This window comes from Bufo gargarizans, chromosome 2 (genome assembly GCF_014858855.1).
Source record: "Bufo gargarizans isolate SCDJY-AF-19 chromosome 2, ASM1485885v1, whole genome shotgun sequence".
NCBI classification, from domain to species: domain Eukaryota; kingdom Metazoa; phylum Chordata; class Amphibia; order Anura; family Bufonidae; genus Bufo; species Bufo gargarizans.
The window spans coordinates 200562902-200573357 of record NC_058081.1 but is presented as its reverse complement, the minus strand read 5'-3'; the positions used below and the strand labels follow the sequence as shown (position 1 = coordinate 200573357).

The 10456-nt window shown below is 43.1% G+C and overlaps 1 protein-coding gene across 1 annotated transcript in view; it reads right to left on the bottom strand.

Annotated features, from left to right (window-relative positions):
* Window positions 1–10456, bottom strand: part of ETFA (electron transfer flavoprotein subunit alpha) — a 54036-nt gene that overhangs the window by 11898 nt on the left and 31682 nt on the right. Inside the window, exons 8-10 of the mRNA XM_044283398.1 lie at window positions 9945–10013; window positions 9178–9260; window positions 3260–3325 (exon numbers count right to left, since the gene is read on the bottom strand). Coding sequence (XP_044139333.1) covers window positions 3260–3325; window positions 9178–9260; window positions 9945–10013 — 218 coding nt within the window. The remainder of the gene's footprint in view (window positions 1–3259; window positions 3326–9177; window positions 9261–9944; window positions 10014–10456) is intronic.

Below are 10456 nucleotides of genomic sequence, written 5' to 3'. Positions count from 1 at the left end.
ATACCATAGAAAACCACTTAAGGCTAGTTTCACATCTGCGGTAGAGCTCTCCGGCAGGCTGTTCCGTCATAGAACGGCGTGCCAGAGTTCTTTGGATCCGCCTGCCTGCCAGATCCCATTGTTTAAAAGTAGAAATACAAATAAGACTGGTTTTATTTTTTAGTCTCCATTTGCCATATGTGCCAGTAAAGCTGGGTGGCATATGTCCATCATGTCTATAGATCGCCCATATTGACCCAATAGAGAACAATAAGAGTGTCTTTTTCACCTCCGTCAAGCAGGTATACTTCATGTTTTTCTTCTATATGGAATAGTGCAGTCTACTATGCTATTCCATACTAAGGGATTCCGTTTAAAAAAATAAATAAAATTATCATGGGAGTCTATGGGCGTCAGATGCCAAGTATGCCAATAGAGGGGCACCTATGAGGCAAACCTCCCATCATATACCTCTGGACACTGCAAACATTTTCCAGGGGCTCTGCCTTTATAATAAGGTAAGGAATCATTGCTGGAGCGTTTAAGGTTGGGGCTACAGGACAGAGGCTTATATTGAAGAGCATTCTGCAGAACATCAGAAAAGAAAACTAATGTGTAAATACACAAAAAAAATTCAAAATTAAGCTTCACTTTAATCAGTTACTGCAGCCTAACAATTCAGAAAGTTCTAGTAAAAGGACTACATATATGGATAAACTGAACTTTATTTGGTTTTACCTCACTATAAAGGGGTATTCCCACCTTAAAGGGAGTCTTTCACCTAATCTGAGCGTTTTAGACCGCTCAGATCAGGTTATAGACTCTTTAACCCTCATTACGATCATACCTTTCTCTTATGTGTCCCTCGCCCAGATAATGAAAATAACACTTTTTAAACTTATGCAAATTACCTTCTGAAGGTGCCCAGGGGCGGCGTTACTGGGCGATGTGCCCAGAAAAACACACCTCCAGCCGGCGGACGTCACGAGCGGCACCAGAGGACGGCGGGCTGGGAACTGGCCCGCACCTGCGCACTGCTCTGCCCATTATGGGCAGATGAACAGCTTTTCATATTGCGCATGCGCCGGCCAACTAAAGATAGCCAGCCGGCGCATGCGCAATATGAAAGGATGTTCCTCTGCCCATAATGGGCAGAGCAGTGCGCAGGTGCGGGCCAGTTCCCAGCCCGCCGTCCTCTGGTGCCGCTCGTGACGTCCGCCGGCTGGAGGTGTGTTTTTCTGGGCACATCGCCCAGTAACGCCGCCCCTGGGCACCTTCAGAAGGTAATTTGCATAAGTTTAAAAAGTGTTATTTTCATTATCTGGGCGAGGGACACATAAGAGAAAGGTATGATCGTAATGAGGGTTAAAGAGTCTATAACCTGATCTGAGCGGTCTAAAACGCTCAGATTAGGTGAAAGACTCCCTTTAATGATCATAGTTAAACTAGTTCCTAATGTAAAATTATAAACTTTTGCAATTACCTTTTATTTATTTTTTCTGAGTTGTTTGCTAGGTATTCCTCCTCCTTCCCCTTCTATGTTTATCTTCTGTTGCCATTAGTTACGGCCATCACTGCGCTACTGCTACAGTGGTGGCTGCGCTTGCGCAAATTCCTCTGTTTGTCTCTATGTGGCTGGCCAGGCCGACGGGACCGCGCATGGCTTTCTCATGCGCACTAGCTCCCAGGCCGGCCATTGTGCTGTAGAAGTGAACAGCTGGCTTTCAGTCCCTAAACTGTAAAGCTGCTCTGTATTGATCCTCTGCTGTGCAGGTAAAAATACTGTGGGACAGCCTCTGCCTCCTCCAGCGTCATGCACAGAGCAGGGACCTGCTGTCACAGCGTCCTTGCTGTGCTCCTCTGCAACTCTCTCACTGGAGCGTCAGCGCTTATGGAGGTGAGCAGCAGAGGAGACAGCATATGAGCAGCGAGGCACAGCAATGCTGTAATCCACAATCATGGTCTGTAAGACGGGAGAGTGCACTGCAGGGTCCTCCCTTGTGTCTGGTATGACCAGGGTTGGGGAGAAGAGACAAGAAGGCTCAGCACACAGAGCAGCTGCGAGATAAGGGTACTTTCACACTAGCGTTTTTCTTTTCCGGCACCGAGTTCCGTCCTAGGGGCTCTATACCGGAAAATAACTGATCAGATTTATCCCCATGCATTCTGAATGGAGAGTAATCCGTTCAGAATGCATCAGGATGTCTTCAGTTCAGTCTTTTTGACTGATCAGGGAAAATTAAACACTTGCCTGAATGCCGGACCCGGCATTTTTTTTCCATAAGAAATGCCAGATCCGTCCTTCCAGTCTGCGCATGCACAGACCGAAAAAAAAAATTGAAAAAAATAAATGCCGGATCTGTTTTCCGGATGACACCGGAAAGACGGATCCAGCATTTCAATGCTCTTGTAAGACGGATCAGTCGGCATACGTTTTGCCGGCAACGGAACTGTTTGCCGGATCACTCTGCCGCAAGTGTGAAAAGTAGTCTAACAGTCTGAACTTAAGCATTCCTTCTGCTGTGGTCTCCTGAGCAGTCACATCCATGAGCACTGAAACAGACGCTGCCTGGGCTGTAGAGAACACTGGTGATGTGCACTGCCACTTCTCCAACCTCCTCCTAACTACAGGCACAAGGCCCTTCTTTTCATAACATTATCAAGGGTCACAAGGAGCAGCATCTCCTAAAGCAGGTGTGCTCAACCTGCAGCCCTCCAGTTGTTGGAAAACTACAACTCCCATAATTCCCGGACAGTCTACAGAAGAGCATGGTGGGAGTTGTAGTTTTAGAACAGCTGGAGGGCCACAGGTTGAGCATTCCTGTCCTACAGCACTGTTATTACAAGTTTCTGTAGGAGCATCGGGAGCGTGGACATGTGATGAAAGGGAAGAGTACCTCCCACATAGCTTCAGAGCTGGGGAACAAGCATGAGCAAAAAGTAGACAGCAGGAAATTAAAGTAGTGAGATGGGAATACCCCTTTAAGGCTACATGCACATGACCGTGCTGTGTTTTGCTGTCCGCAAATTGCGGAACGGGTCGCCCATCATAGAAACGCCTATGCTTGCCTGCAAAACAGACAAGAATAGGACATGTTTTATTTATTTTTTTGTGGGGCCACTGAACGGAGCAATGGTTGAACTGAATGGGTCTGCATCTGAGCCACAAAAAATGTGGCTCGGATGTGGACCCAAACAACGGTCAAGTGAATGAGGCCTAAAAATGACTAAATTGTAAAATGTCACTAGATCTTGAGATGTATCATAAATACACATTTACCTTACTGTCCTTCATTCCCGCCAAGTGCTGGATGGCTCCAGAGATCCCAACGGCAATGTACAGGTCCTGCAAGGACAAAGAACCAGATGACTATTAATGAACACATCACAGATACCATCAGCCATGAGTAAAGGGGTAGTCCAGGCATACACCCCTGCCAGATCTAAGTGGAGAGACACAACTGTATGCTTATTAGGTTGCCAAGACGTGCATTGCGTAGGGTCCTATCCCAATTAATGGGACCCATGCATGATGCTCTGGGTGTCAAATGGTTGCCATGGCAACAGGGCCACCTTCTCTTCACAACCATTGTGAGATCAGGCAGGAGTATTCCTAAGCAACCCATTTAAGCAGTTACAAAACATTAATGCATAAGGGTAACATCCTTTGAGAAAAGCATTAGAAAAGAACCTCATCTGATCCACTGATGACCTAAGGCGCACAATTTTCTCCTCATTTTCCATTTAGTTATATTGCCTACAGACTACTCCATACCTTTACTAGTGATGCAAGGGGAGCAGGTTACTGCTGCAACCTGTGATTGGCTGCAGGGGTCACAAGTCTTGGATAACCCCTTTAAAAACAATAATGCCTATACATTATGCCCCCTAGTGGTGGCTGCAGGCAGTCAGAATTTTGAAATTTAAAAGGCCACAGGCCACTTGTATCCTCTACATTCAATAAATATAGCTTACATATTACTTCCTGAATTGTACCATCTTAGAGGGAGATTTACTAAAAGGGTTCTCTAGGGATTAATACAATAAAACTGAAAATACTTGAATATTACCTTATTATAAATATATTCCCAAATACCTTTCATTATAATGGCTTATTTTGTCTAGGGAGCAATTATTAAGAGAAATAAAATGTCCGCTGTCCTATTAGTGCACACAGAATCTGTCATCACACAGCAGCACAAGTTGCTTCAGAACACTGAGCTAAATAGCTGCCTCATCCTCCTCTGTGCTCGTCATGGATTATGACTAATATGGTCTTCAGCTGAATCTCTGTAGGAACGGAGTTCATGAAGAGACATTAAGTACAGAGAGGCGGATGGGGGGGGGGGATGTGGCTGATGAGCAGCAGCACTTGTATGCAGTCTCCATTTCCACAGTCTGTCCTGTCCATCCTCTCTATACAATTTTATTTTGTTAAAGGGCTATTCTCATCTGAGACAATGCGGGCATATCGCTAAGATTGTATGATATATCGAGAACTGAGTGGGCAAAGTGGTGGCTGGAGAACTCCGCTCCGGCCACCACCAAGCACTCTCCCCACAGAAGTGAATGGGAGCACACGTTTCATGACTGGCCACCGCTCCCATTCAGTTACATGGGCCTGACGGAAATAAAGCCAGCGATCGGCTATTTTTGGCGACCCTAAAGAAATTAATGGAAGTGTGCCCTCCACCACTTTCAGGGCTCTGTTTAGGAGATAGGTGCGGGTCCCAGTAGTGGGACCCGCACCTATCAGACCTATCCTAGCAATATGCCCCCATTGTCTCAGATGAGACAACCCCTTTAATTCCTACACCCTTTAAGGCTCTATGCCAGTTTTCTGCCGTACAAAAGTTTCAAGTTTTCTTACAAGTGCCATTTTGTGAGAAATTTGTGCAACTTTTTAGCCTTTTCCAACACCCTTGCCGCTTTGCCAGTATATAAGGACATGTGCACCAGAAAACTTGCTCATGTCAAATCTAAAATGTGTGCCAGCTCTTGGCTGGCTTTTATTTCAGTCTGGTGCACGGACAAATTTATTAAGAGGCATGAGCCATTTAATAAACTGAGCACACCACTCACTGCATACGCCGGTCTTACAAAATGGACAAAGTGGGAGATTTATTATTTCAGCAGGAACTTTATTTGAAAATTACAATAAAAAAAAAAAAAAGAAAAGAAAAACATCCACACACACTACAAGTGAAGAAAGCTCTTCTGTCTCTGGCGATCTTAGAATGATTTTACCAAACTTAAAGCACAAACCACGGTTCCTAATTCACCCCTTAAATTCAATGCATCACCAAAGGAACGGACATTACTCCCCTTTTCCGTCACTACAGTACTTTTGTCTTAACTGGGTGGAATAAAGCAGAAAGTCCATGTAGGTTATATAAAAGGGAGCTAGCAATAAGCAAGGACTACTTCACAGCATAAAAGTTTAAGTAGGAGAGAGGAGGAGGATGGATATCGGGTGGGAGTGATTTCTACTTTCTTATTAAGCCCCTTAAAAAGCTCTGGGCTGACAGCCCCTTTCATCCTGAATTATCCAGCTCAGCCTTTAACGGCAGGAGAACAACATTCGCAAATTGATTCGGAAGTCCTTTGGGGCAGCAGGAAAAAACATTAAATTGCTGTAAAATATTCATATGTCAGTGCATTTGGCTGAAAGCAGTTGATGTTCTGCTCCCTGGGGGTTAAACATAAAAGCAATTTGGCCAACGTGTTCTGGATCCCCCTTTAATCCATCTCATTAACTCTTTTACTGACAGAGGAGTACGACGAGTTCACCTTCTTTTAAACGATAGCCAAGCCGTGAACGCACCAAAGGCATAGAGGCGTGTAGAGTATCAAGTGCGGTACTTTTATAGAAAATTAATAATGATTACAACACACATTGCTTATTTCCTCATTACTGACTTTAATCCACAAATCACTGTGAATAACGGAGAATTTATCCCAAAAATAAGGTACAAGATTCTCCAGGTAAATATTTTCGACTCCTGAGAAAAGCATCGTTCGCCATCTTACTCTTAGAATCAATGTTAAATATTCTATAGCAAGAATTGAATGTAGATGTTTTTACAATAAATTTTACTTGGGGGCAAGCAAGTCCATCTATGAAGTAGTCTAAGGCTCCTTTTACACGAGCAAGTTTTCCGGGCAGGTGCAATGCGTGAAGTAAACGCATAGCACCGGCACTGAATCCTGACCCATTCATTTCAATGGGTCTGTGTACATGAAAGTTTTTTTTTTTTTCAAGCATCAGTTCCGCGTTGATTATCGCAGCATGTTCTATATTCTGTTTTTATGCAGCCCTGGCCCCATATAGGTGAATGGGGCTTCAGTGAAAAACGCATTGCATCCAGATGTAACCTGGATGCAGTCCGGGTGCAGTTTGTTTTTCACTGATGGTAGCTAGGATATGTTGTCTGTAAACCTTCAAATTTTTTTTTCACGTGCATGAAAAACGCATCAAAACGGATTGCACCCACGTGGGGAAAACTGAAACACTGAACGCAAATGCAGACAAAACTGACAACTTGCTTGTGAAATGGTGCAAGTTTCACTAAACGCACCCTGACATAATCCGTATTGTTCATGTGAAAGAGGCCTAAGGCCTCTTTCGCAAGAGTGAGTTCTCTGTTTGGATGCAATGCGTGTAGTGAACATACAGCATTCAGACTGAATCCAGACCCATTCCTTTCAACAGGTCTGTGTACATGAGCGTCGTCTTTCACGCCTCATCTTTGCGTTCAGGAAAAACTAAAATAAAAAGCGCAGCATGTTCTATAGTTTGCTGCTAAACTGCTTTTAGATCTTTGTTTCAGTTGTTTCTGTGATGTAGTGAAATATAATTACACGCACTTCATACGCTTCAAAGGCTTTTATCGACAATTACATGACATTTATGCAGAGAGTCAGTATTTGCAGTGTTGGCCCTTCTTTTTCAGGACCTCTGCAATTCGACTGGGCATGCTCTCAATCAACTTCTGGGCCAATTCCTGACTGATCGCAACCCATTTTTTCATAATCACTTCTTGGAGTTTACCAGAATTAGTGGGTTTTGTTTGTCCACCCGCCTCTTGAGGATTGACCACAAATTCTCAATGGGATTAAGATCTGGGGAGTTTCCAGGCCATGAACCCAAAATGTCAACGTTTTGGTCCCCGAGCCACTTAGTTATCACTTTAACCTTATGGCACGGTGCTCCATCGTGCTGGAAAATGCATTGTTCTTCACCAAACTGTTGTTGGAAGAAGTTGCTGTTGGAGGGTGTTTTGGTAACATTCTTTATTCATGGCTGTGTTTTTGGGCAAAATTGTGAGTGAGCCCACTCCTTTGGATGAGAAGCAACCCCACACATGAATGGTCTCTGGATGCTTTACTGTTGGCATGACACAGGACTGATGGTAGCGCTCACCTTTTCTTCTCCGGACAAGCCTTTTTCCTGATGCCCCAAACAATCGGAAAGAGGCTTCATCGGAGAATATGACTTTGCCCCAGTCCTCAGCAGTCCATTCACCATATTTTCTGCAGAAGATCAATCTGTCCCTGATGGGTTTTTTTTGGAGAGAAGTGGCTTCTTTGCTGCCCTTATTGACACCAGTCCATCTTCCAAAAGTCTTTGCCTCACTGTGCGTGCAGATGCGCCCACACCTGCCTGCTGCCATTCCTGAGCAAGCTCTGCACTGGTGGCACTCCGATGCCGCAGCCGAATCCTCTTTAGGAGACGATCCTGGCGCTTGCTGGACTTTCTTGAACGCCCTGAAGCCTTCTTAACAAGAATTGAACCTCTTTCCTTGAAGTTCTTGATGATCCTATAAATTGTTGATTGAGGTGCAATCTTTGTAGCCACAATATCCTTGCCTGTGAAGCCATTTTTATGCAACGCAATGATGGCTGCACGCGTTTCTTTCCAGGTCACCATGGTTAACAATGGAAGAACAATGATTTCAAGCATTACCCTCCTTTTAACAGGTCAAGTCTGCCATTTTAACCCAATCAGCCTGACAATGATCTCCAGCCTTGTGCTCGTCAACATTCTCACCTGAGTTAACAAGACGATTACTGAAATGATCTCATTGCTGTCCTTTAATGACAGCAATGAAATGCAGTGGAAAGGTTTTGGGATTAAGTAAATTTTCATGGCAAAGAAGGACTATGCAATTCATCTGATCACTCTTCATAACATTCTGGAGTATATGCAAATTGCTGTTATAAAAACTTAAGCAGCAACTTTTCCAATATTTATGTAATTCTCAAAAACTTTTGGCCACGACTGTACAGTAGATTGTTATTCTTCAGTTTTTCTTCACACACACACGAAAAACGCATGCAATCTGGAAACAACCCAGATGGAAAAAAAAATTACAAATAAAACACTGAACGCAATCACAGAAAAAAAAAAAAAAGGATGCATGCAAAACCATCAGTTTTCCACCGAACAGATCCTGACACAATCTGTATCGCTTCTGTGAAGGAGGCCTAAAGGCTTGAGCTTCAGGGGGGGACTTTCTCTAACAAAGTGTAAGGCAACAGGACAGGCCGGTCCGCTGTCCACACGTAGAGGGCCTTGCTAGATTATGTATTCCAAGAGGGTGGGACAGGGCAGCGCCATTATATTTAAGAACAACCATTATGGTTAAAGGGGAACAGAATTAGCCTCTTGCAGTGCAGATAATAAATAATAGAAATGTAAATTTTAGGAAATTAGAACCTTGCACTATAAGATACCTTAAATGCAGCGATTCAGCATGGTGTCCTAATCGAGTACTAGTGAATGCAATTACATTATCTAAATAGCCCCCTGAAATGCCAAGCATAGGAACAGAAAAAATAAAATTGCTGGTAGGCCGACTTTAAATGAGACTATCCTCCCATAGAAAGCAGTCATACACCCCACAGTTCCTCAGATTGTCTAAGGGAGGTCACATGCAAATAAGATCTGTCACAAAATCGATGTTTGTCACTCGGCTATCCCCATCAGCCCACTGGACCACCACTCTATTTAAATTCCTCTGCACTGAGCTCATACAGCGAGACGGAACGGGGGCTTGAGGCGCCCCTACATAGTGGTCAGTGTGGCCTCTATGGATCAGACATTTATTACCTGGAATGTGAGATAACCCTTTAATTAAAGCTCAATAGTAAGTACAACAGATGTACGCAGCTTGTAAAAATTATAGTGACACTTACTGGTGCAACAATCTTTCCTGTTTGTCCAACCTGCATGTCATTGGGCACAAAACCAGCATCTACAGCTGCACGAGAGGCACCCACTGTACAAGAGAAGACAGTTACCATAAGTACTTCTAAAGGTAAAACACAGGTTTTCATTAAATGACACATGCACATCCAATGAAATTAAACAGGAAAATAACAGTTACTGGATACCAGTAATAAGTCACAGCATGAGGGCTTGCTGCACTCTCTCTTGAAGACATTTCACTAGTCATTTGATTTGGACAGTACAAGAAATTTCAGACATTAAATACTGGTAATGAGTCACCAAAATTTGATGCCAGAGATTTAGTGTACAAGTCAATCTAACTGAGGAAGCCAAATGGCTGTCTAGCGAAATGTCAGTTGCTCTGACACATTACTTCTGATATACCATGACCTGGATGAATAGGAACCTTCACAGACAAGTTACTGGACAAAATAGAAATATTCTTAAAACTTTTGGATAACTGAAGTCTGATCTTTGTCCCCCTCCCTGATGTATTGGCTAATAGCAGCAAAATCCACACTGCTATACAAGAGGAAGTCCAGATAAAGTTTACAGACTATTAAAGAGATGGCGGAACTCAACTGTTCTCAAAGCATGAGCTACCCTCTTTAAATAAGCCTCACCATACCGCTACCCTAAACCCCTTTCAGGCATACTCCTACTCGTGTGTGACCTACTGGTTAGCAATAAGCTCTGTATGTGTGCGAGTTCATGTATGCATGGGTGTGCTTACCAGCAGCATGCAGTTGATCTGCCAGGTCATACAGCAATTTAAAATTATCTCCACTCTTCAGTCCTCGACCTAAGAATGAAGAGAAAGTGCAGGCATTAATATATATTGCAAGAAAAGTAAGTAAAATATACTCTAGCTACATTGATGCCCTTGTAGTGTAATGGCTTTGCAGAAACAATAATATATAAAAAAGTCAAATGACAAAAACAATCTTTTAGAATGTTTAGTCAACAAATATTACTAACAAAACAAAACTCTAAATGTAAGCATGTTTTATACTTCTAATTAAATGTCATTTTAAAAAAATGCAACACATTCCATATAGACTAGGTGTAAAAAAAAAAAAAAAAAAAAAGTGGGTGCTGCTGATAATCTTTCAATCTACCCATTGAGATTCCCATTATAGGTTCAGATGCATATTAGATAAGTTATTTGGTCCCATAGTAAATTTTATCTGCATTCAATACTCCAAACACCTGCTTTTCAGGTCAGCGATTTCCTTCCCCTGCATG